Source organism: Danio rerio, chromosome 14 (genome assembly GCF_052040795.2).
Source record: "Danio rerio strain M-AB ecotype USA chromosome 14, GRCz13ab, whole genome shotgun sequence".
In the NCBI taxonomy this organism is placed as follows: Eukaryota; Metazoa; Chordata; class Actinopteri; order Cypriniformes; family Danionidae; genus Danio; species Danio rerio.
Genome location: NC_141034.1, coordinates 38,261,479 through 38,288,887, shown reverse-complemented (window position 1 = coordinate 38,288,887; position 27,409 = coordinate 38,261,479). Strand labels below are relative to the sequence as shown.

Sequence of the window (27,409 nt, the reverse complement as noted above, 5' to 3'; positions counted from 1 at the left end):
AACAGCACTATACTGCGCCACGGCTTTGCCCAAAACTGTTTATATTTTCTAAAACAACTAACCAAAGAGTTATGGGATCAAAATATTTCAATCTGTGAACATTTTTTATACTTTAAATTAGGAAAATAAACATGCCTTATGGATGTGACAAAGTCTGCGAGTCTACAGTAAACAATATATTTTGTAGAAATTCTGTGATAGAAATTGCACAACCCAGAAGTAACCATGCTTATCATAAGGATAAGAGTTGGCTCTTTATAGAACAAAAATAATTGATTTTATTTTATTTTGACATTTTTGAATTTTTTGAGGGAAAAACTTTGTTATGGGTGTGACACTTTTTTGTTATGGATGAGACAGATGTGACATTACCATTTGTGTGACTTTGGTAAAATATAATAGTTTAAAAACATTGACTGAGACATTTTGGTGAAAACATTTTTCTTTTCATGGTTGACATTTGCATGGAATTGCTCAATGTGAGTCAATTTTAATTAAGTGAATTTTCTTTTCTTTTTTAAATAAATAAATAAATAAATAAATAAATAAATAGCTGAATTAATATGAACAAAGTCATATTGCGGGAACAGACAGAAATGAAGATGGCACGCCAGAGCCTTATATTTCTGCAATGGAAGTATTCTCATTATTTTGAACACATGGAAGAAACATGTCTCAATGAATAGGGATTTTACTTGACTAAAAGGGCAAAAATAGCAAACACATTGCTTTTAACTTTTATTAATCTGTAGGTATATGTGGCATATACTTCAGGAGTCAGGAAGGGGACAAATGGACGCGGTCTACCGACTAAAACCTGATTTTTCGTCATTGGAAGGGTAGATCAACTCTTGTTGGCTATAATGTGATCCACATCTTTTACATAACTTGATCATATCATGACCTCAAATAGGGCACTAGATTGTTAAAGTATTATATGTGCTCAGTAGCGTCGGGAATGATTTTTATTAATTGTTTCATTTATTGAGATTTAGGTCGAGGCAATCGAGGCCCAGTGTTGTTGTTGTTATCACACTGCGTCAGGTGAATGTTCAGAATCTCAGCAGACTGGGGACTTTGGTGTGCATTTCGAAAACTAATATGATTTTAGGTCTAACGTTAGTATAGATAATATTTGGCTTGTGTGCCGATGTTCAAATAAAATATAGTAGGGAAGTAAACTATTCCAGATGGTATATCAGTTTTCATGAATTTCCACAAGGATAAGTGTACTGGTGTGCATTTAGGACGCAGTCAGTGTCTCATATTACAATAAACCGCTGCATAAAATAATTATACAATTTATACAATTTTGATCAGTCCACAGAACAAAGTCAATTCAAAATGCTCTATTTAGGCATTTTATCAGTTAAAATAGTTGTATGTCTCGGTCATAGTCACCTGTTATGTGTTGTTGTTTTCTTCTATGCAATGGTGCTATTCGTCATCAAATAAGAAACAAAATCAATAAAATAAGATGGTTTTGACTGACAGCTTTATTTCTATTACTATTTGAATATATTACAATTGTCTTTTGGTCACGATAGTGAAAAATATATGCTAATACGGCCCGCTCTCTAAACACCATCATCAGCATCACTATTGTAGGCTACAAACGCAGCAGGTAGTATGTCCAGCTTTTTTGTTGTTTGTTTATTATTTACTTTAGTGGAAAAAAAACATGTTTTAATATATGATTGTTGGAGTGAATTATATCCGTTTTTCATAAATAATGGACAAGTTAGCTTAGATTTACTCTTTTAAGCAAGACAACGTTTCTCACAGGCGTTAATACAGCAGACATGCCACTTGTTTAGCGGTTCTATGGCACCATCTAGTGGGTTAAACCTGTACACATATAATGGCTTCAAATGTAACTGCTTTTTCAATTTTAAATGACAGAAAAGCACACATTATAAATGATTTTAATGTTCCATTTATTGTATAATGTGCATCGTATAACCCCCTTAAGACTTTAAGACAATCTCTCACAAAAAGAAGAAAAAATATCACAGATACTGACCCCTTGTTTACACCAGGGGTTACATATTATAAAATACTCTAGCAAAGACAGCCTTAAATCCAAACAAATCAATACATGACATTTAAGAAGTATTAGTGACCAAAAGAATAAAACAAATACCATTCATCAGAGTTCACTGATCGTTTATTATAAATGAGAGAGTCTTATTTACCATTGACTTGGAAATTTGTGCTGCATATGTGAAATTCATGAGTCCATCAATCTATGAAGATTAAATCTATACCCATAGCTCTTCCTCTGATTTGAATAACGGTCGTCTTGGTTTATAAACTCTTAGTAAAGACTGAAATCAATCTCAACATTGCACTTGTAATATCTCAAAGCAACACCACAGGATCTGCCACCTTCACGTACACCAAAACCAGAAGAGTGAAAGTTTTGACATTCACTAAAACATGTATTATTGAGTCATTCTACAAGTAAATGAAGCAACAGTAAGTGTTTGTAAATGATTTTCAAGTCCTGAATCCAGTGAATGGAAGGTGTCAAATGTGCGCAATAGACAGAAATAAAAGGAAAAAAACACATCAGATGTTTACAGATCAATCAAAAATGGTTCTATCATTTAAATTACTAATGCATTGCAACTTAAAGTAAAATCCTATTCTGATCTGATTCCCTTTCATAAATATTTGCCACTCTGAATCACACTGCTGTCATGTGATCATGAATAATGTGCGGCTCAGCATGAGTTTGACCATGAACGTGTGATCATTTAAAGCTGCGATGCCAAGATCGGTTTCTACAGCATGAAGAGAATCTCAGCTGTCGGATGAACCTTTTTCTATCTAATAGAAGAACTCTGAAAATTCTCCTGAAGATCCAAGATTTAAAATTATTGTCTAAAATCAGTACATATTTTAGCATACTGCACTCGAAACGGGGTTGAAAGCAAAACACCCATATGTTAGTAACTGGTTTTCATTATGACAAAATAGCAATAATCTTCCGAACAGTGCACAACAGGTTAAAATCCGAAAAATGAAAATAAATTAACAGTGCAAATGGGTGCATGTTAACCCCTGTTGGACATTCAGCCATTAGGAGACACATGTGAAAAGAAAAGAAACAATGGCACAATCACCATAGTATGAAAACAAAAGTCAGATTCAAGCCTGTTTAAGTGTTACATTACATGTAACTTTGCCGTTTTAACATTCCTCTGAACGTGGCACTACAACAAAGGAAGAAAAAATAAGAAACATGAACAAAATCTCAGTCCTTAACCATATTAAGGCCTAACACAAGGCACAAGCACACATAAGTAGTCCAGTTTGACTGGCGCAAAGAGGTTTGGAAAGCTAAGACTGATCAAACAGATGGCTAAAACCTTCTCAACACCTCCTACAACTGCCCTGCTGCCCATGACTAGGTCTGAATCCGGCATTTGATGGAGAATATTGTACACTACCATTCGAAAGATTCGTTTTATGTTTCTGAAAAAGAAAAGTCTCACCAAGGGTGCATTTATTTAACAAAAAATACTGTAAAGACAGTACAAGTTAAAATAACTTTTCTATTTAAATATAATATTATGCAATTTAATTAAATTGATTACAATGAATTAATAGAAAAAATCATTTGAAGTATAACACAATAATTAATGTTCAAAGCAGATTTTTTATTATGCATCCTTGCTGAATAAAAGTGTTAAACAATTTGAGTACCTTATTACCAGGCGATATGGTAATACTTTCTATGAAGTCTTTGTTTAATGCTTTATAAGGCGATTCTTAATACATAATATTGCATGCATAATTCCTTATAAACATGTTTAATAGGTTGTATCATGTGATAAATAATCATAAGAACAGTTACAAGAATAAACTGGTATAATTGTGCAATATCTTGCACAACAGTTAGAAATGTAATTGTTGAAGGTATGGGGTAGGATTGAGGGATGTAATCATCATAAGGCATTTATAAGTACAAATGAACAGCCTAAATGCAAGCTAATGAGCAATTAGCTAAAAGCGAGAATATTATAAGCACATAAAGCTTTTTAGATGTTTAAAAGGCAACTTTGTTTCTGTCACTGTTAAGCAGTGTAAGACTGTAATATTATAATACTGGATGTAAAATCCATTTTAACTTAAGTGGATAAAAATGACTGTTTTAAGATTATTCATACGATGATACAGCACATTATTACTTTTCTTAAAGGCATTATGAATGCATTATTATACTTCAAGACTTTCCTTATAATGCATTATAGATGCAAGCTTCACCAAAATCCTTTTCTCCCTTCTCTCTACTTTCATGCCAGCAAGCTTGTAAAACATTTAACACTACGAATGAAATAAGCAAAGCTAGCAGCTTTCATTCAAAGAAAAAAAAAAGTGTATACTCTGCCATTAGTGTTGCAATATTCAAGAAAACGTTCTCCCCAAAATCAAAGTGAACTCATTATCAAATGCTTTAAAGCTTTGAGTTCTTTATTTCTGTAGTAAGTAGATATTTTGAAGAAGGTTGAAAAATGAGCCATTGACATCCTTAGTAGAAAAAAAGACTATGAAAGTCATTGGCAATGACAGAATATGCATTTTTGGGTGAGGTATCCCTTCCACATAACTCCTCATCTGTAACTTACATTATTTTTTATTCCAATGAAACTTTAGACCGGAACAGTGAGATTTGAGGCATAAGCGTTTCATTCATGCATAATCAATGATCTCCTGTTTAGTCTTCAGTCTCTTGGGCAAGCCGTTTCCCTATCGGCCACAAATGTGAGCTACACACATTTTAAAAACCCTGGCCGGAGCCCAGTACTACTAGAAACATCTCCAATGTATGTCAACAAAACTAGCTGCAACATTTGGCATCCATGCTAATGTTGTTTAATGAAGCGGACAGCGGCGACCAATAAACAGCTGTCCTGTGCAGAACCAGTCCTGGATTCTTTGGTGCTCGACTCAAGTAGGAATTAGTTCAATCACTAACCCAATGTTTTACAGCCATTTGAACGGTTCTGCTTAATTTTTCAACTGACCCATATCGCAGCCCTCCACGAGAGATCTTATGTAAAGATTGTTACCAATAAAAAAGTGATATATTTTTGTGGCGAGAGCAAAAACAAAAATCCTGCTGTTGAATGAAAGTGTGTTATTGTCTATTGTGGTGCATGCATTAGAGATATGGGTGTGTGTTGTGTCTCTGTTTTAGCTCTGAGAGAAGTATTCTAGTACAATGCGTAGATGACCCAGTCTGTCCTTTAGCGAGGTCAGAGACAGAACAGTGGTCTGATAGGATGGATCTAACTGGAGAACTGACAGCAGCCACCAACACCAGGCCGGCCCATTAGCAGATGCCTGGAACACACAAAAACACAATGATTATTGTTAGGAAGTTAGTTTTAATGTGTTATTCACTGGGATTTAATCTCAGTCAGTGTGTTGATGCATCAGGTGTAGCGGAATACTCTTATTTCATGCAGCCGGTATTTTAAAAAAGCAAGGATGCAGTGGGAAGAAACCCGGAAGTATAGGATCAGCACTGTAAACATTGCGACAACATGCTGTTTACTGCAAACCTTCAGCTGTTGCTGCAATTCCAAAATGCAGATATGGTGTAAACATAACTTTAATATCATTCCGTGAAGTTTAATTTAATCAATTAAAAACATATTAGGCATCAAACAAAATCACAATCTCCTAAGGGTAATACGCTTAAGCGTACTCCTATGGTTTAGTTCATGGCACCAGGTAAACACCGTGGGGATGCTTCCCTGCTTCAGCCTATGTAACCCAGTGAGCAATAAAACAATGCAGTCCACTGTAGCACATCCTCTTGTTGTCTGCAATAGTGTTGTCACAGTACTGACATTTTAAAAACGGCCATTTCCTGCTAACATTTAAGCAACACTGAGCATGTTCTTAAACAACGCTGATTTGCCATAGTATTCACCAGTGATGACTTTGATTGGCCGTAAAGTCATCAGTTCACCACTCTTCATCGAGTGCAAACAAAAATACAGGGACACTGGAGCATTTTAAAGCCGCCAAGAACAGTCATGCTCATCTGTGCTTGCACTTGGTAAACATCGGTGAAGTGCAGTGAACTGATGACCATCACGGCCAATCTCAGTCATTTCTGTTGAGCACTGGTGAATACTATGGCAAATCAGCGGCATTTATGAACAGGCTCAACAGTGCTTGAATGTTAACGGGAAATTGACGTTTCTTTTATTTCAGTATCGAGACAAGTCTAATATAGTGAAAGAATCGGTTCATTAACTTGAGTTTGTTAAATGGCATCCAAAATGTGTTTAGGAAAGAAAACGTGATCTAAGCAGTACCATTTTTTTTTTTACTTGGCTGAAAATGAGGTCTGACATCCCTTTTTATTTTCACTATCCATTCAGAACGGACCTTCGGGTCACTTGGAAGGCAGTGAAATAATAAATTTGTCACTTTCTCTTCGCTGATAAGATATACAGCCAGGTTAACATCGTTCCTGTGTGACTCCAGGTAATACTTCTGGGTTTCTTCCCACCGCAGCCTTGATTTCACTTTTAAAATTGCGGCAGCGTAAAATCAGTCTTTCTCGTAAAATTGCATTCCTCCCCACGATTGATAGTCAGCGGTTTTGACAAGAAACTGAAACTAATTGGCGAACAATAGTAATAACGATTCGGCAATGATTAAAAAATTTGCCAAATGCATCGATATTCTCTCTTAAATCGAATCTGAGCTTAGTTTGTAACAGCAGATGCTTACAGAACTATCTGTACTAATTTTTTACCATATACTCTAGGGCTGCACGATATTGGAAAAATAAGACATTGGAATATTTTGTTTTTCTGCAACACACAGTGTGATATGAATACAATTTCACCAGATAGCCTGAAAAGCTCTAATTGGAAAGAATTCATTAATTTAGACAATAATAATTTGGGATTATTCTGGGAGTGAAGCATGCATAAAATATAATAAACACTTTAAAAGTGTAAATAAATACAATAGAGCAAATATACAAGTTAAATAAAGATTGCTTTATGGTCTTTTGGGATTACAGAAATTAAATATTGTAAAATAGCACTGTGTAGTTTTCTTTGTATAAATAAAAAAATATAATTAACATTTATTAAAGTAATAAATGGTACAATTTCTTGTGCCTGAATCCACAGTCACAGGCCTTAAAAACACATGAGGTTTGTTTAACTATATTAGAGTAAAAGTTATCTACATGTTTTCAAAATGATGGCTCAGTTATAAACTCAACATAGCATATCCTGCATATCCATTCATTGCGATACCGATGATAAAACACGGATCTGCAGTGTGGATGGAAAAGTGATGTCACTGGTATTGCGTCTTAAAACTGGTAACACCGTCTATCGTGGCAAGTCAAGATAAAGCCTATAGGAATACAGTTATGAATGACCATATAACTCAAGCTATGAATTAAAAAAATATATTATTAAGATACACTTATTGCTGACTGTGTTATATTTTAGACACAATATTGTCTGTTCTTTCTTCATACAGGCACTGCCATTGACATTGGAAACAGTGCCAATTTACACTGTGTGATAAAGTTTTGATATGAAACCGCATTCAGTGCTCTGACCTGAATGTTGTCCTCTTTCTCTGGCATGATGCCGTATTGCCGGCTGATCTGGTCTTGAATACGGCTGTTCAGACGGAGGTACCATTCCCTCGCCTGCTGATACACGCTGTCATGCAAACGCTGCAGTATCTCAAGCTCAGCACCTTCCACCTGAACATGAAAATAAACACAACCGGCAGGCTGGTAAACAAGCAGAACTTTTACTGTCACACTCTGCTCTTATTTATACGCTTTCTTCAGCCGGAGGATAAAATAATGCTTGTGTAATCAAAATGTAGATGAGTTTGAATTTGTTGACTAACAGGCAGTTAATCACAAGCTCCTCTTCCTAATGTATACTGAATACGCTTGTAAATAACACTAATTAAAATTTAAGTATTTACTTGATATTACATTTGCAAGACTAACAAAAGGTGTCATACTTGCTGCCATTACAAGCAATCCATCACTATAACAGACGCAGACATGAATCTTTAATACATGTATTTCACATAAAATCATGACACTTATTTAGGGGTTTAAATCGCATAAACATAGGAAAAAAGTTAGAGAAACAAAAAAAGAGAAAAAAATTGTTTAATGTTTTAACTTGACAACCTTTTTTTTTTATTATATTTACAAATATGGCAAACAGATCATGATAAAACTGGGCCGATACTGTGTAAGAACCTGGCATTGAATTATTGCAATCACTATAGAGTTACTAAACAAATTCTAATTCTATATTGTCAGAGGTTTCTGTATTAAGGCACCATGGGCGTAATTTACTTTACATTATGGCCAGTAAAATGTTATACTAATTCTATATTGTCAGAGGTTTCTGTATTAAGGATCCATGGGTGTAATTTTTACTTTACATTATGGCCAGTAAATTGTTATACTATCTGTTCGCAATCTTATTTCTTGGCCTTAGAACTGAACTTTGGGTTTCAGCATTCATTAACCTCTGACCTTATGGTCTTCCAGGTACTCAATATCAGCAGTGTGGTACCCATCTCTCTGTCCTCTTCTGAGCACTCGGAAGCGACTTCCTCCCAATGTCTCCACATAGGAGCGGCCGTCAGGAAGCAAATCCAGGTCCAGAATATCCAACATGCAGCCGTAATCTGCAAAACTGTGACATGGAATTCAGGCATGAATACAATAGTAAGTCATTCAATACGCACTACTTTTACATTTCAGTTACATACAAATACAGCTACAAGAATACTGATATGTGATTACAAAAAGATAAAAAAAAAAATAAAAAAAAAAAAATATATATATATATATATATATATATATATATATATATATATATATATATATATATATATATATATATATATTACAATTTAAAATAATTTGGTTAATATACATTTCTTATTATTAATGTTCAAACTAGTGTTGTGGAAGCGGTGTACAGTGTATATTAGAGGTAAATTGTGTGATTAAAAAAACAACTGTAAAATGTAATCTCATAATTCTGAAAAAAGTCAGAATTTAGATGCATCAACTTTTTAAGTTTAGGGCTGGGCGATAAAGTCGATATCAGTATTTATTGACCAAGCACCATTGTTAATATCGATAATAAAAAAAAGTTTGGTTATGTAGTTTCAATATGAAGCACTGTTTTATTAAAACGTGGCTGCTGAGTGCGCGCTTGGAAGAAATGCCAATAAGCTTAGGGTTTCAGTTTGTCATTTCCAATGGAGGCGCTTGGTGCACAAGTGGCACACGCACATTTTCCAGGTACACCAAGTTGAAAAACATCTGAACTTTTCCGAATGCCCTGAATGCTAGAACTAACCAACCTGCTTCATACTTTGTATAGAATATACACATTTCAGTAATAACAGCAGAATAATTACCTTAGACGAATACAAAACATGCGCTCGTGCTTCTCACTGCAGGTCAGAATAACAACACACGTGAAAATGAGTGCCGTATAGCAGCAGTGAGGAGATTATAAATAAAAAAGAATGTCACCGAAGTAGCCTTTTGGTTTCTTTTCTTGTGCATCCCAGCCCTTCCCCATCTAAAAATGGTTCTTCAACTTAAAAGCTCAGATCTAATTATCATAATATGTTTTGTTTACAGAGTTTAAGGGTTTACTGTATCATTATTGACACCTTACAGATGTTGACCCACCTTTACCATTACACACACTTTGTAACATTTTATTCATTAAGTTTAAGAGTCTCTTAAACACTTCTGTTTATTTTATTATAAAGAGATCAGATATTTTGTATAAATATTTTTTGACTATTAAAACTTTTTGACTTGGTAATGTTGGTAAATTTAAAATAAAGTTGTTAAATTAAAAATATCCTAATATTCTTAAATGTTCTGTTAAAAAATATTAAATAATTGTTGATATCAAATGATATGAAACATCATATCATTTGTTTTTTTTTGTTTTTTGCAAAATTTCTTAGTTTTATAATATTTAGTGTATTTTCTTTCCTTCAATTCTTCCTTGACTTTTTAATCTGAACTGCATAATGTAAACCGGCAATTATAATTAAATAATTCCAAATGGCTCGATGCAAAGTTGCAATTTTTAGGAAACTTGCAGTTGCAAAAAAAAGCCAAAAATGGGTTAAAAGTCTTTTTAGATGTTTTCATAAAGTTGTGCTGCCTAATAAATCTGTTATAAACCTAAAAATATTGAATTCTTTGACAAATAGAAAGTTGATGAAATCAGCATTTATTTCAAATTGAAAGTTCACAAACTTTTATAGACTATTGTTTTTATTAAGGGTTGCACCGACTAATTGACTTTAATGGTCTGCCATGATGCTTCTTGATTGACGTCGACTAGTCACATTGCAAATCACATGACTTGACATGACCTGAAGTAAATGGCAGCTTTACACACGAAGGGGGTTCACTGAATGAAACTGCCCTCAAATTATTTAAAGTCATATTTAATGTGTAATTTTTCTTATGTCAGTGTCAAAAATTCACATGAACTAAAGCGTCAAACAGATACGAGTTAGGTCGCTCTATGCAAATACCCTAGAGCAGATGCTAGCCAATCATATGTATGCAACCATGGAAAAGTAATGTGATTGGCTGTAGTCCTCTGCAAAGCCTAGATGCTGACATATTTTGTGAATGAACCGTGAAGCGTGCAGAAATCGTGATGTGTGCAGCCACCGGAGGTATGACAAACTTAGCCTGTGTAAATATCATTCGCAGTGAACGCAGTGAAGATGTGCAACGAGGCAACGTCTGATAACCAAGATGAGCCAGCAACTGAAAAATTTCAATAACTGACTTAAGCAGCTTTCTATAGAGCACTATCATAACGATAAAATATGCATCTGAGCAAGTCTCTGATAGTGTAATTAGGCTTAATGTTATAGTCTTTTGTGCGTTATGAAATAACTTCACATGAATCTGTGTGCTGACGACGTATGTAATACTTCTGCACTAAAATATCTGTTATTGTTACATTCTTACTAGAACAGGCAGTGATCAATGTATTGCTGACTGCATTTACTTAGCAGTAAAATGTGTGCTAATGTTGCATTAGTAGCGAAATGAAAGTGTTGACCGTGCATTTATTTTGTACTAAAATTAGTTATTGATAGGCCCACACAGAAGCTGAGCAATTACTGAGAGAATTCGCAGATTTTTAGCCCATCATTGATTCTGTTTTACTTGAGTTAATGTGTGTAATTTATAAGTATTCAGTTTTTAAATACATTTCTGTAATATCATTGACTAATATGAAAATATTTGTATGATTTATTCACAATATAGTTTGTAAAGTAATATTTTCAGTCTTTTAGTAGATATATTATATGAGAGACTTGCTTTGTTTACCAAATAAGGTGCATCTAATTAGATTTGCATTGTGAACATCAAATACAAGTTAAAAGGTATTACTTTTTACTTCATAAATTAAGGTTTCAGTTATGATACTCCTAAAATTATTCCGCATAAATCTGCAGATTTTTAACAAAACTCTGCACAGAAATGCAAAAAATGTCCGCAGATTCCGTCTGGTCCTAGTCATTGGTAATGTTGCAATGTTTTTGCAACTTGTTATGGGCTGTCAAGCTGCATGTGTATATATATTTTCCTGCAAATACATCGCAAATTGTGGCATGTTGCACTTGCGTCTTGACGTTAACTCGACATTGATAACATAAAAGTCGACTTCCAAAAATCTAAAGTCGTTCAACCCCTAGATTATATAAACAGTTTAAGACCTAAAAGCCTAAAACATTTTATAACACCAGTAAGGCTGCAGAAGCTAGCATATCCTTAAAATGAAAGATCATTTTACCCTTTGCCATGCTCATAGCTGCACATGCCGAACTTCTTTGTTCCCGTCTCCATACATCTGCGCATCATCAGACGGTAACGAGGCTCAAAGATGTGCAGCGGGCATGGGATGCCAGGGTATGCCACCGTGCACACAAATATCGGGATATCCTTGGTCAAACTAAAGATAAAACATGAGCAACTTAATAATAATTCAACTTTTGCAAAACTTCACACAGTAAATCAAAGGTCTTTTGGACTGTTAAGTTTTTGCAAATGTTAAGACTGCAAATACCACAGCTCTTCCAGTTCTCATCAGCAATGGAAATTCGGCTGATTGCAAAACGTGATTTGCAATATTCAGTTTTCGTTATCGCTGAGGAAGGCACTCACTTTGAGAGCTCTGCCATCTCCGCTTCGTGCACCTGTTTCCTCTCTGCCAACTGCTGAGGGAAGAGGCGAGACATGATCTCCTGCAGCAGCACCGTGGGGTTGTACTTCCTGTTCTTAAAATACTGGAAACAGGAAGATAGTTGGTGAGAAAATGTAATGTGGTTTGCTGTTTTATTTGTTTATTTAGTGTCACTTATTTGTGATTGAGTTGAATTAGAAGGATCATGCTACTAAGGCTTAACCTGTAGGTGTAAATTATGTAACTTTTAAATTGTTCCCTTGTTGTAATGTTTTAAAGGGTTGTGTTTACATATCCAAGATTAAATCCATCACTTCAGGCAGGCCAGAACTGTTTTGTCCTTAGAGTAACTATTTTCTTAAAGTGGAATATGGGATGGGCAGTCAAGTTTTGGATACTGAATGTCTATCCTAATGCCACAGAACATATTATGTGCACATGTAGTTTACAAAATGTTACATTGACGTTGTTCCATGAATTACTATGTAAAAAATGCTGGGTCCAAACAATCGATGAAAGAATTAAGTTACTTCTTAGCTTTTACAAATTTAAGTAGATTAAACATAAAAAAAATTTGGGAGACATCTTAATTGTTTTATTTCGGCTCAATTGAAATAAGTAGCTTGAACAAACAGCAAATGTCTTTTTTTGAGTGTCACCTTGTTTGCTTTAGTGCTTTTTCACTTTAAATAGTATTTTAGAATAAGGCATGCATATATTTTGCATGCATTTTCTTCCTTGCACAACCAATTGTGTAATGGTCATATGAGACGAATCAGAGCAATTGTGGACAGCCATGCCTTCATTTTCAATAGTCTGCCTTTCAGTCCATCTATGCTTAAACAGAACACCAGCATTTACAAGCTAAAACTGGTTCTTTAGTGTTTTAAAAATGTTCAGTTTTCATGGACTGAGGAGTGGTGTGGATGTAAGGTATAACCGGAACAAATCCTATGCATTTTAAAACAAAAACGCATGTGTAAACAGCACCTGAGACACTTTGAGCAATTTTTTGAGGTGCAATATAGTTCAGAAGCTTGCACTGTTTCTTTCAGCATACCGGGTGTTCATTCTTGCTTTTATATTGATATAACTTCAGTAAATCACTTGCTGGCCAAAGAACAAATGGCAAAGGTTCCAACTTCACTAAATTCAACGTGAACTTCACTTGCTCAATATGAAATTGAATTGTGGGTGAATGGTAATTTTTTTTACATGACATGATTGGCAAGAAATTAGCAATTTTTTACATGCAAACAAGTCTGCAACAAGTGAAGAATTGTTTGGCAAATGTGGAATAATTTTGTTTAAAACTCAGGACACTGTAAATATAGGTTGAATACAGGACTCTGTCACAGAGACAGGGACATCTGGTCACAGAGACTTTGATTTTGACTTGAAATTTAGACATTCACAAATATGTTTACTGTATGCTAAAATGTAATATCTGAAAACAGCATAATGGGGCATTTTATTATTATTATTTTATGTATTAGAAACGTGCATATTATCAACAGTAGTACCTCCTGCAGTGGTTGTTTGCAGAGTGGACAGCGTAGATTATGGTCCAGACTTCTCTCAATGCAGTTTTTGCAGAAGGTGTGCCCACAGGGTGTTGTCACCGGCTCATAAAATAACCTTAAATCCATTAAACAAGTCATTAGCACAGGCAAGAAGCAAGGCAGTTAACAAAAAAAATTCTTTATGGAAAACCTGTTCTACTTTACTAAACTGATTAAGATCACAAAAAAATTAAGGCATTATATTGACATGAGCCCAAAACATGAAAGCTTTGTAATTTGCTGTATATACTAGTTTTTTAAGTATGACAAAAATATGATGTCTTGAGATAAGCAAGTAGCTGGAATAATTTAACATGTATAGGCCTCCGTCGGTCAGTGTTGACCATGGATGACGTATCCTAGCTCTTATCTTGAGGCATGACTGATTGTCTGAGACAGCGTCGTTGGTGGCTGAAGAGCCCAATACGGGAGAGGCAGTCTTTACCGCAGCAGTCGCATTGATAGGTGGCTCCCTGTAAATTTTTCAAATTTACCACCCTTTCGTTATGTTGGTGGCTGTTTTTGCCCCATTGACTTCCATTGTAATTTTTTTGGATTGCAAAGTCTTGCCACCATATAATCATGCATTCTTGATTGTTGGTGGTAAAATGTGTCATTTTTACTGCTGATCATGTTTTACCTGTTGCCCAAATTAAGACTCAAAATAGTCTCATGGGAAAACATCCCCAACAGCACACAAGAGTTAAATACCATCTAAATGTTGCAGGAACCTAAAGTGTCAGGTAGCAGAAAATAAGGGCAGTATAATAAAGCCTTCACTGACCTGATGCACAGGGGGCACTCAAAATCGCTCACTGTCAGGACACTGAGGCAGGACTCTCTTCCTACACTGCACACACCTACAAAAGCAAAGCAAATAAGTTAGGATCAAAGGATGCATTTTGATGTGTTGTCTAATATTGTTAGTAAGGTCGTAAACTAAGAATGCACTGTTTGACTGGATGCCATTTGGGAATTACCGGTTTGCTTAAAGTCCACTTAAACCAGACGTTCATACTTACTTTACTGTATGTGGATTTCTATTCACATATTTCATTTATCCTAAAATGGTGAATAGAGGATGTGATTTTATTTTAGCACAGCAAACTAAGGGTTGGAGGGGAGCAGTAAAGGATATTCTGTACAGGCCATTAAAAACACAATCAAAGAAGGAATGACAGAAGCAAATAATCAGATTTAAAGTAACTAAGACAATCATTATAAAGATTATAAATATTATTGTGTTCTTTTAAATCATCATCAAATAATATTTAATATTAAAACTTTTTTTTTTCTTTTATTCAAAGGAGTTGAATATATACAAGTAAATGGCATTTCATGTATTTGGTTGTAGTGAGTAAGTTATGGTCACCTCTGTTATGTTTCTCTTCTCTCTTCATCATCAGTTCCTCGTCATCCTCAGCAGTGGGGAGGAAGGACACAGCTTGACACAGGCTCAGACAGCACTCGCTGCTGCTGCCAAGCTTCATTTTAGTTGTGTTCTAGAACAGAACAGGAAAAACTCTTGAGGGCGAGTCTAGCAGATTTAAACCAGAGTAGAGAAAGTCTAATCATAGCACAGTAAACATTAGTAAATCATGTTACATGATTCATTTAAATACTCTCTGGCCCTAAATTTTGTTTCTGAAAAGTAGCATCTATAAATGCATATGCATAAGAGTCATTCAGATTTTTCACTGATTTTCTTCTATTAAATCCACACATCATCAGCCCTCCTGTGAATGTGTTTATTTATTTAATTTTTTAATATTTCCCAAATTAAAAGTAAGAATTTTTTCACAGTATTTCCAATAATATTTTTTCTTCTGGAGAGTCTTATTTCTTTTTTTTTTTTTTTATATTTCCCAAATTAAAAGTAAGAATTTTTTCACAGTATTTCCAATAATATTTTTTCTTTTGGAGAGTCTTATTTCTTTTATTTCGGCTAGGATAAAAGCAGTTTTTATTATTTTATTTTTTTCAAACAGTTTTTTTGTCAATTATTAGCCCCTTAAGCAATATTTGTTTTCAATTGTCTACAGAACAAACCATCATTATACAATGATTTGCCTAATTACACCAACTTGTCTAGTTCAATTAATAACAATTTTTATTTTTATTTTTGCTTAAAATCAAGATCACAATTTTCAAATGATTCTGTAGATGTAAAATAAAGGTTAATATGAGTAGCTTATTATTATAGTTAATTCTCAAACAATAATAATATTAGGCCTATGTGTAGCTCTACTTAAAATAAGAAATGGTGGACTCGAACAGACTTTAAATTTGTCCTGGTTGTTAATTCAGAGTACAGTGATGACATCCATAATAAATATTTTCATAATTATGAGGTAAATTTATTATGTTAGAGACATATGCTTGCCATTTGTCATTGACAACATTATTAGATCTTTTTTTTTACTGATAAAATTTTTGTCATTATCAAATTCCCTCTTGCATTATATTCAACATTATATAGGCTAGAGTAGTTAGTTATACTGACCCTCTAAAGATTTATTTTCATGCACAACACTTTGTGTTCACTATGAAACAAAAACATATCAAATGCTTGTCCTAATCATAACTCTAAAATGCAATATGATCATATATGATCACGCTTTCGGTTTCACTGGCGAGTGTGATCATGTCATGGCTGCCATCACTCTGAAGAAAATTACGTTACATTCAAATTCATTTACAATAAAACTAATTGTATAATGGGGTGACTTATACTTTATAAATACAACACCATTTGAAAGTGTCCATGTTATAAAACAATATGTCAATGTATATAAAACAATGTGAAGATATATATGTATATGTATGTAAAAATATATTTGGCTACTGTAGAAAAAAAGCAGAATTAATATTGTGTGTAGGGTCAAATCAAGATTGTGATTTTTATTTTATTTTTTTCTCCAATTAATCAAACAGACCTAGTATAGAATTCATTTTTTACAGTAGGAAGGTTGGCACTACTGCAATCTGTTTCTAGATCTAGTCCCAGATCTTTCGGCTATTTCTGCTTGCATTACCAATGTTACAGTTCAGAAATGACACAGGAGCATCAGTGCTGCAAGCACATCTCACCTGCCCGGAATCACTTTGACCTTCAGCATTGGTGTGGGAGTAGCGCTGAGCATCTGTGCATGAGGGGCTTACGGAGCTGGTGATTGGACAGGGATCCTGCAAAAACTCAGACACAACATGCAGGATCCGTGGAACTTCCTCCGGCACAGCCATGCCCTCTGCTTCCAAGATCTGCATATTATACAAGAATTATACATCTTTTATTGATGTATTGCATGTTGCTATTATCATGCACTATGTAATAATTTCAGAAATGCCCACCTTTTTAATCTGGTTTTTAGCAGGGGCAAAGTCAGGATGCTGTTTCAGACAACGGTAGAACTGGATGAGGGCTTCGGTCTGTCTGCCCATTTCAAGCAGCACATTCCCTTTACGAAAGAAACCCTGTAAAATACAGAATTCAGTGACTGTGTGAATATTTATGAAGACAGAAATGATTTCCAACCTGTTTTACATTTTACGTTTTTTTTCCTGTGCCAGCGCAGTACAATACATTTCAAACGTTTGGGCTATGCAAGAATTTTTGGAATGTTTTGGAAAAATGTTTTCAGCTCACCAATGCAGAGATATTATTAAATGTGAGATGTCATAAGAATTTTAAAATAACTGCTTTCCATTTTGATATATTACACAAAGAAATTTATTCATGTGATGGTAAAGCTCCATTGTTTCAGCCTCAGTGTCACATTATCCTCCAGAAAGGCTTGTTTGGTGCTCAGGAAACATTTCCTATTATCTTCAGTGTTGGAAAGATTGTCATTTTTGATCAACTAATGCTTCCCTGTTGAATAAATGTGTTCATTACTTTTTAAAAAAACATATGTCTGTTTTTTGTCCATACCAAGAGGTATAGTTATAAAACTGTCAGTGCTGTAATCCCACGCCATGAGAATTCAGACATTTAAGAAAATAATAATTAATAGAGTAATAGCACAGGGCCACGTAGTGGCGCTGTAGGTAGTGCTGTCGCCTCACAGCAAGAAGGTTGCTGGTTCGAACCTCAGCTCAGATGGTGTTTCTGTGAGGAGTTTGCATGTTCTTCCTGCGTTCGCGTGGGTTTCCTCCGGGTGCTCCGGTTTCCCCCACAGTCCAAAGACATGCAGTACAGGTGAATTGGGTAGGCTAAATTGTCCATAGTGTGTGTGTGTGTATGGATGTTTCCCAGAGATGGGTTGCGGTTGGAAGGGCATCCGCTGCGTAAAAACGTGCTGGATAGGTTGGCGGTTCATTCTACTGTGGCAACCCTAGATTAACAAATGACTAAGCTGACAAGAAAATGAATGAATGAATGAATGAATAAATGAGAATAATAGCACAATATCTGCAGATGTCTAAACTTAAATTTATATAGTACCAATAACAACTACTGATGACCAATGGGTGAAAATTATGTAATTATGATGATAATAATAAATATAGCTGCAAGCAGCAATTAAGGGGCCAAGCACTATTGGCCAAAAGGTGGCGCTGCTCCAGATGTTTTTGAGTACTTTCAGGGCATGGGGTTGAAGATGCATACCATGTTTTGTAATGATATGTGAATATGTTGGTAAAATATAGCATTTTTTCGCCGAAAATCGAAATGGTCGACGCTCAAAATGGCTGATCTATAAAAATCAGACATCATTCGACTCGACATGCTCTGCCGGATGTAATGAGACCAGTTTTATGAGTTTCGGACGAAAGGTTGAGACGTTATAAGCTAAAAAAGCAAGTTTTGTGTATCTCCGGACCACTAGGAGGCAGTGTGCTGAAACTCAGCATATAACCTCAGACCCTAGTTGTCATAACACACACCAAGTTTGGTGTGAATCGGTGAATGTGTTACGGAGATATCGCCTCAAGTCCATTTTTGGCAAGTTCTACATTAAATTTTATCGCAAGTTAAACAAATACGGTTGGTCTAATCAACTTGAATTCCATAACTTTTGGTTGGCATGGTCTTTAGATCATGTGATTTAATTTTGGTGAAAATCGGAGATACTGCCTAGGACGAGTTCGATTAAATATGTTTTTCAAAAAATTTAAAATAGCGCAAAAAAAGTCATGACGGAAAATAACGTCAAAGGGTGCGTTTGAATCGGACTGAGCCAAGGAATCAGAGGAAAAAAAGAATTTTGATTGTAGCCCATTCAGTTCAAAAGTTATCATGATAAACATACGTGAAAGTTTGGACAAGTGGTGGCGCTAGAGAGTTTGATTTTGAGTCTTTATATTTGGTCTGATTAATGTTAATAATGTCCTCTATCATTGTGCCAAATTATACAACTTTCCCGCATACGCCTAAATAGGTTGCCATTCAAATCTGGCGGAAGAAACGGAGGAAGAAGAAGAAGAAGAAGGAAGAATAATAATAATAATAGGAACGCTAACGGATCCAATAGGTGCCTATGCACCTACGGTGCTTGGCCCCTAATAATAATGATAATAATAATAATATAGAAAATAGTTTTTATAACCAGATTATTTAAACAAAAGCACCGTCTCTATTCAATAAATAAATAAACAGACAGCCCTCACCTCTGTCCAATTGGGTCGCACAAAGCACAGGTCATCCAGGTCACGGAGGGCATCAGAAAAGCGACGGAGACCCATGCAGGCCTCAGCCCGCCACACTTTCAGACTCACATCGTCAGGGGCTGCAGATAAATGATAAAAAAAACCTTCAGACATTAAAATAGTATTTTACTATTTTATTTTTAAGAGAAGTTCTTCAGAAGTTTTGTTTAGATAGCGTATACAAAGGACACAAATCTGTTGTGTGACATCCGGCTGTTAATAAATGGAATTTGCTAATATGTAAATTTATGTCATCCATCCACATTATTTAAAAAAATAGTCATGTCTAGTCTAACTGCTAAATTTGTGGTGCAACTACATTACTACATCACCCATGATGTTGTGCAGTAAACTCCACCAATCAGTTACAATAATCACATCAAAGCCAAAGAAATGAAATGCCCATATATACCCATCTATATCTGTTGTTGCCAAAAAGAAATGTAAAGCTTCACTTCAGTGCCTTGAGACTTATTCAAATAGTGATTTGTTTTTGTTTTTAAAGCAAACAGTGTTATTAGCATCACAGCCTAGAAAAGGCTGAATTGTAAAGGAATGTGACATCTACAGTTCAAATTTTTAATCTAATGCTAAACACAAATAATGTATTTGTCTTTGAGTCCAAAAGTTACAAAGTTTTAATGTCTTTTATTGTGCAGGAGACAGAATGCTTCAGATATTGGAAAGCATGAAAAATCATTCACTCATATCGGAAAGAGGGTAAGTGAATGTGTGTGTTATTTTTATTCTTCTATTTTATTCAAACTGCCAATTTTGTCATTATTTTAAGCAAACTTTATTATTATAAATGAATCTTTTTTTCATTTCACTAGGACTGTAAGTGTTATTATTGAATTTAATGCAGACCATGTTTGCTGCTTGTCATTTAATGGACTAAGTATTAATCATAGGCATTTGTAACATAAATGTGCAATGTCATTCCCTTCCAATTATTTTAATTGCACAAAAACAGCCAGTTGTGCTTCTTTATTTAAATGGTTAACTCTAATAACAATATAAAGATTTTATTAGTTTACTCATTTTCCTTCAGCTAACTCTCTGATTTATCAGAGGAGCTACAGCGGAATGAACCGCAAACTCTTCCAGCATATGTTTTATGCAGCGCATAAGCCCATCCAGCCGTAAACCATTAATGGGAAACACCCATACACTCACACATTCACATACACTCATACACTATGGCCAGTTTAGTTCATTCGATTAATTCACTTATAGCGCATGTTTTTTGGGCTGTGGGGAAAACCGGAGCACCCAGAGGAAATACGCACGAACACTGGTAGAACATGCAAACTCCACACAGAAATGCAAGCTGACCCAGCGGGGATGCGACACCTTCTGCTGTCAGGTGACAATGCTAACCGCTGAGCCACTGTGCCACCTAATAGAGATTTCATTAGTTCAAAATAATGTTCATCCACTTGGTTGTTAACAGATGAAATCCCAATAAATCACAAAGCAGATGGACAGATTTACAATAACGCTTAATGGCTACTTCATGTGTAGTTTTAACTCTTAAGAAGTATTGTAACTTTGGTCTGTTACTTCAGCTTTTAAAGATTTTTTTTCTTCAAATGTCTGTACCTCTGTGACTGACCTCTCAGCTGGTTTGAATTCTAAAGATGCTTTAAGAACAAGTGGGTGAGCACTTCACACATTCGGTAAGGATTAAATTAACATCTAATAGCATAATGCTAAAAAGAAGGTAAAAACGCTGTCTAATGCATATAGGTCAAGCGCAATAGATGGAGTTCACATACTAAGAGACAAAAAGGAAGAAAATGATGAACATGCATTAGAGGTTATTCAAACTATTCGACATTAACTAATCCAACACTTCTATGAATAATTGCACAGAGGAATAGAAATGCACATTTGCATTTACATTTATATGTACATTTAAATGTATACGTATATAACATTTACGATTAATAGTTATGTATTTGAGTAAAATGTCATTATGTATTTTTTCTGGAAGCTACTAATTTAAAGAGCACTCCTGTAAGAATCTCATTTATAAAGGTTTAAAAGACAGGTGTGTGGCAACAGTGAGTGAATACAGTCAGCCCCTAATGGTAAAAATGTATTAATTGTATTTTTTTATAATCACACTTCACAAAAACAGTCTGCAAAAACTCTTTAGTTGCATCCCAAATCACATACTTATTTACTATTATACACCATTTTGTAAATAAATAGTGTAAGTAGTGCGTTCAAAAAATAAAATAAAATAAAAAAGTGCACTTTAAATACCCGAATGATGCTCTTATTCAACCATTAAAAAGGAGTGTGGACTGTTGGACACTTCATGCACTCAAGAAAGGGGCAGATCTTTCAGGCACTAATGTTGGATTATTTATTTTGGATTGTGAAAGCAAAATTTCCCTATAAGTGTGATTATACGCATATACTCATGGCAGGTTTTATTTGGCCATTTATTTCACTAATTTGGCAACCGTTAAATGTCATCTGGGAAACGGTTTGAATTTCTGCTTAGTAAAAAAAAAAAAAATGTTATTGTTCCATTTGGGACGACACTACATACATATATTATGCTGTTGAGTGTGTAAGTGCATGAGTACATAGTGTACATTGTGCCATTTGGGATGTAGCTTTTGATCCATATGCCATATTTCTCTCATCAGCATTCACAGCCCTTAGTGAGAAGCAGCCGTTTTGAATCTATCTATCGATGCTGCTATGCTAACACATTTTAGCCCCAATCCTCTTTTTAAAATGGGGCTGTGAGTACAGTCTAATTTAAACGATGGTCCCCAAAATGCCAGAATTTGGATCGAAGTCTAAAAGGGGCTGTCAAACAGATATAAAACAATATTCGTGGGGTATTTTAAGCCGAAACTTCACGCACACACTCTAGGGACATTAGAGACTTATTTTACATCTTGTAAAAAGGGTCATAATATGTCCCCTTTAGGGCTGGGCCGATAAACCCTTTTAATTGCGGACTTTTTTATTCTATATTGATCTAAGAGCCAATCACACAGCAAAAATGTGCAACCATGGGAATCTAAAATTGTGTTGATATTAGAAATGTACAGAATTTTCGGCCATCAAAAATTTATCAGACGAAAATGTTGTGCCATTTAATGGACCATCTAATTTTTGTGGCTTCAGTCATTGTTGGTGTGATCTTTTAAATCTGAAGGTCATTAATAGCATATATCGAAATATATATCATTATTTTTCAAAATAGAAAATAATTAGAGATTGCATTTTTCCCATATCGCCCAGCCCTACTTTTAGTGCACTTCTTGCATAAAACCACAAATAACGCATTTGTTATGCTGAACAACTTTCATTTTCTAGAAATAAAATACCATAAATGACAATATTTAAATCAGAAATTTGGAAGAAATTTGATCAGACATTAACAAATAGCACCATTTTACTCCAATTTAATCCTGATAAATTCAAAGAACAGCATTTTCAGGTGGTCTAACTCTTTTTCCACAGCTGTATGTGCTCTTTGACAGATGAAATAGCCTTGCTATCATCAATAAAAACCAGATTATGTCAGGATCCTTGGTTACACAAGAGGGAAAGTAGATGTCGGGCAGAATGCTGAGCGTACAGGAAACTGCATCTAATTGCATTTAAAGAGTTGACAGTCATCTCAGTTTTGCCTCGGAGGCTTCGTGTTACTAGACTGATAATCGCAGACATTTAGTGGCTGTAAAATGATACTTAATTCACTAAAGGCCAAATGGTACAGTTAAGAGTAATGCCATACGTTCAAGAGAAGAGTGTAACATCAAACCTCACTAGCTTGTGTTAAAGAAAACATTTATTGCACCTAGAAGTATCATAAATGCATCTTATAATATGTTATATAATGTCTCCTTTGTGTATGTTGTATACCTTGGGGGACTTGTTATTTCAGCTATGTGTGCCCTAGAGATGCTAACGTGACCTTATTTAACCTTGGCTTCCGTCTCATTGTGACATCGGCTGCCGACAACCTGTTTTAACCCACTTTCTCCGCTGTTCATTAACCCTTTACAATGCCTGAGCTTATGAAATCAGTGTTGCTTTCAACAAGCTCCGCTCTCCGCTCACTAGTGTGCGAGTAGGTGGATCACAAAGACAATATCTAACAGTCTAACTAACCCACGCAGTGTTAAAATGCTGCAATCTAGGGCAAACATATTTCTAAAAACAACAGATTTCCAACTCCTGCTGCATATGGCTTTCATTATCTCTGCCTACCTGCGTTCACAGATAGTGTGGGATTGATCTGATTCAAAACATGCACTCTACATTTTTTTACATCATTTTTCTGATGCTTTTTCCACAGTGATGACCTCAACTGACATGATTTAAATACTATAGGTGCACTTGTAACATTGCACTAATTTAGTTATTTAATGATTAAACATTTAAATGTATTCCTTTTCATTAATAAGTATGAGGTTCACAAACTCAGTGACCTACATTGCGTAAATGACCTATAAAAGGGAAGTTCCATTATTATGGGTTATATATATCCAGTACAAGAACAAAGAAAGGTTTGTACTATATGATTTTATTTGATATTTAAGTCGTATGTCTCTTTTTCTATCTAGTTCCCTATCTAGAACAAACTTAGGCACCTTTTATATCAACAGAATCTATTGTGCACCAAAAATACAGTTCTATGTATAGTACACTTGCTGTCTATATACAGTACAGTGTAGCTATGTTGGTCCTACTATTCTGTGCTACACATTCCTATTATACAACGTGTATTTAAACTGCAGTTCAGGGTGTGAGGAAATGTTTTAAATGTACAAATAGCATTTATTTCTTCAAATTTTATTATTTTAAATGTAAGTATAAAGCTGTGTACAAATATATAAACTAAAATCAGACTTTTCTGATTCAAATTTAATTACTATTATTAAGACCATTTCATTGTGGTGATTTCATTGGCCCATTAACATTTCCTGCTTGTTGTCAAACTATTTCATAGCTGTAACAAGAGGCGATTCAATCATAAAATGGTGTTATAACAGCTATCGTATTATTTATCAATATATATAACGTTTTGGACTCTCAGAGGCTATGGAAATTTAAAATGTAAAACAGGAAATAAGTTAGGACCATTGTTATTTTTTACATCCCTCAAACTGGTATATAAAAAGTGTTCTGACTTTAGTGCTGTGCTTTTAAATTACAAAACAATGAATCGACTAAAATTATTCACTGTGTATGTTTTGAACGAATGTTATTGCACAGTAAAAGAAACTAAACGTCACAAAAAAAAAAACATATGCTGCATTTGGCAAAAAAGGTCATTCCACAGTGATAGTGTAATGTTTAATGCCTAGTTGAATTAAAAGAATCAGGTAAAATCCATACACTCAAATTAACTTCTATGAGTCATTTGTTCGGCATCCTAACAACACTGGTTTGGTAGTTTGTTTTGATTCACAAAAGAAAAAAATTTGACTCTTCAGAACAACTTGAGCACTGTATATCATCTAAACATCTCTAAAATTGTCCAGTTCCAGTATTCATCCACAAAAAAAAATAATAATAATGATAATAATTTTATTTCCTGCCCTGAGACAGTTTGTCTTGTTGAATTAAAAGAATTAGGTCAAATCGATTCACTCACATGAACTGACTTCTAAGAGTCATTTGTTTTGTAATCACAACTCTGGTTAGGTTTTTTTGTTTTGCTTCACAAAACAATCAACTCTTTACAACAACTTGAGCACCATAAATCACCTAAACGTCACTAAACTGTCCAATTGCAGTATTTATCCACAAAAAAAAAAAAATATATATATATATATATATATATATATATATATATATATATATATATATATATATATATATATATATAATAACTGAATCAATTTTCTTCCCTGCTATGACAGACAGCCATAGTTTGTCTAGTTGAATTAAAAGAATCAGTTGAAGTCAATTCACTCAAATGAACCGACTTTAAAGAGTCGTTTGTTCGACATCCTAACAACACTGGTTTGGTAGTTTGTTTTGATTCACAAAAGAACGAATCGACTCTTCGGAACAACTTGAGCACAGTAAATCATCTAAACATCATTAAAATTGTCCAGTTGCGGTATTTATTCCAAAGAAATACTGAATCAATTTGATCCCTGCCCTGAGACTCAGCCATAGTTTGCATAACCGAAACGGGACACCAACCCTTCCCCGTTGCACAATGTATATATAAACATCAGCGTGGTTGCATAAGGTAATGCCTCTTTTGCATCCTCTTCCTTACCCATCTCGATTCCTTCATCCGCAATACGCAGAGCTTCCGTGAACTCGCTGGTTTTCAGCTTCTCCTGAATGTGACACTTCATCTTGGTCTCCTCGGGGCAGCATTTCTCAATTATGCTAAAGAGTAGCACGTTGTTCTTGATGTTTTTTGCATCTCTCTGTTTTAATCGCTCTTTGCACGTGGGGCATCGCGAGGGCAAGAAGGCACCCATGCATCTCCTGCAGAACGAGTGACCGCAGCTCATGGTCATGGGCTCGCACATGAGGAACAGACAGATCGGGCACTCCAGCAGATCCATGACCCACTCCTTCATCCGGCCACTGCCTCCTGCTAAAACTTGAACAGCTGATGCGCTGTGCCAGAACTTACAAAGCCCGATCCTACAGCACACAATCTGACATGATTCAAAAGTTACACGACCAATAGTTTAACAGCTCTGTCTCATTTCACGATCACTGCTTTTAACGGTCTACAAAATAGCATGCTAAAGGGATTCCCGTCCGACTGACGTTTAGATGTGACCATTTAGATTGAACATCTATGCTCATCCATTGTCAATCATATCTCAGTCTTTGTTGTGAGAGTATCGTTTCCCCTTGTTGTGCATGATGAATAGCTTCACTCCCCTTCTTCAGTCCGATCAGTGTGGCTTTGCTGACCCCTCCGAACTCCATCAACGCAGCGCAAGGGCAAATCACAAAGCGAGCGACGGGTCTCTGTTTACCTGTTTTAAAGTTCGCGAGACCGTCATCTTTCTCTTCTGTTTAGCACGCAGATTATGCTCGCTTCGCTCCTGACACCATTACATTACATTACATAAATAAAAACACGTGACGCGTTGCGGCGCTTCCTATTGGCTCCCCGCTCCGCGTTCCTCTCCTGTTGTGAAACAGCGAACGACGAGTTTCATAACAGGGAATCTCGCGCACTAATTCAACGACAGACCCCTGCAAAACAAACTGTGGACAAATGGGTGCTCAATGATCGTGTTTGGTTATTAATAGCTTCCCTTCTTCCCTCTTTGTGTATTTTAGCATTCATGAAGAGGTTTTGCTTTAGATTTTTTTTGTAGATTATCCACGATTACAGGCATTGCCATAAACTTCACATTTCTCTTCAAATTTGTCTAAATTTTTTTTTTTATTTTGCAGCCCATTTCTTTCGAAGTTAGATTAATCTTTTTGTTCAGTGGCAAACTTGTCAGCCATTATTAAGACAGGGACAAGATGACACTGCAAATAAATGGGTGTTGTGTTTACTTGTCGAGGAAACAATTATTCAGTTGGTTAAACGCCCATCTCTCAGTCTAAAGTGCACTCGCACAAGGTTGCATAATTGTAGTAAAGGTTGTATAACTATTTTCTTTCATAAAATTTGCATCATATGAACATGTGACTGGAGAATGGCTAAATCACATAACAACATCGCATAACATTTTTTTTTTTTTTTTTGCTAATTAACTGCTGCAATCTTGTGAAGCAGGTTTTGGGCAGCAGTTTTATAAGTACAGATATGACTTAATATTTATATTCTAAAATAATACCTTGAGAAATATCTGGATTTATTAGATAGGAGTTATTAAAAGTTTCTATAAACAGGGTATCCCCGGAGTTTTAAAAGCTCTTAATTTTTAAAAGCAATTTTGG

At 35.1% G+C, this 27,409-nt stretch overlaps 2 protein-coding genes across 2 annotated transcripts in view; one reads left to right on the top strand and one right to left on the bottom strand.

Moving 5' to 3' along the window:
- Positions 1-27,409, top strand: part of itk (IL2 inducible T cell kinase) — a 90,156-nt gene that overhangs the window by 40,667 nt on the left and 22,080 nt on the right. The window contains exon 2 of the mRNA XM_087280934.2: positions 20,152-20,212. Within this exon, the coding sequence (XP_087137060.1) occupies positions 20,160-20,212 (53 nt within the window). The 5' untranslated portion in view covers positions 20,152-20,159. The remainder of the gene's footprint in view (positions 1-20,151; positions 20,213-27,409) is intronic.
- Positions 1,921-26,591, bottom strand: lonrf4 (LON peptidase N-terminal domain and ring finger 4). Its single transcript, XM_087281811.1, has 12 exons — positions 25,764-26,591; positions 19,454-19,572; positions 17,195-17,317; positions 16,934-17,104; positions 15,216-15,345; positions 14,628-14,703; positions 13,805-13,919; positions 12,263-12,384; positions 11,892-12,050; positions 8,564-8,726; positions 7,613-7,762; positions 1,921-5,352 (listed from the first exon to the last, which is right to left on the bottom strand). Exons 1-12 carry the CDS (start codon positions 26,074-26,076, stop codon positions 5,203-5,205), a joined length of 1,791 nt encoding a protein of 596 aa, XP_087137937.1. The 5' UTR covers positions 26,077-26,591; the 3' UTR covers positions 1,921-5,202.

Bases quoted from the DNA above. Each gene is read 5' to 3' on its own strand.
- lonrf4 (XM_087281811.1), bottom strand. From the start codon at position 26,076: ATGAAGGAGTGGGTCATGGATCTGCTGGAGTGCCCGATCTGTCTGTTC. The intron at 15,346-16,933 runs GTGAGATGTGCT...GTTCTGTTCTAG, and splicing joins GTCAAAGTGATTCCGGGCAG to AACACAACTAAAATGAAGCT. The intron at 8,727-11,891 runs GTAAAATGATCT...TCCATGTCACAG, and splicing joins AGCTATGAGCATGGCAAAGG to TTTTGCAGATTACGGCTGCA.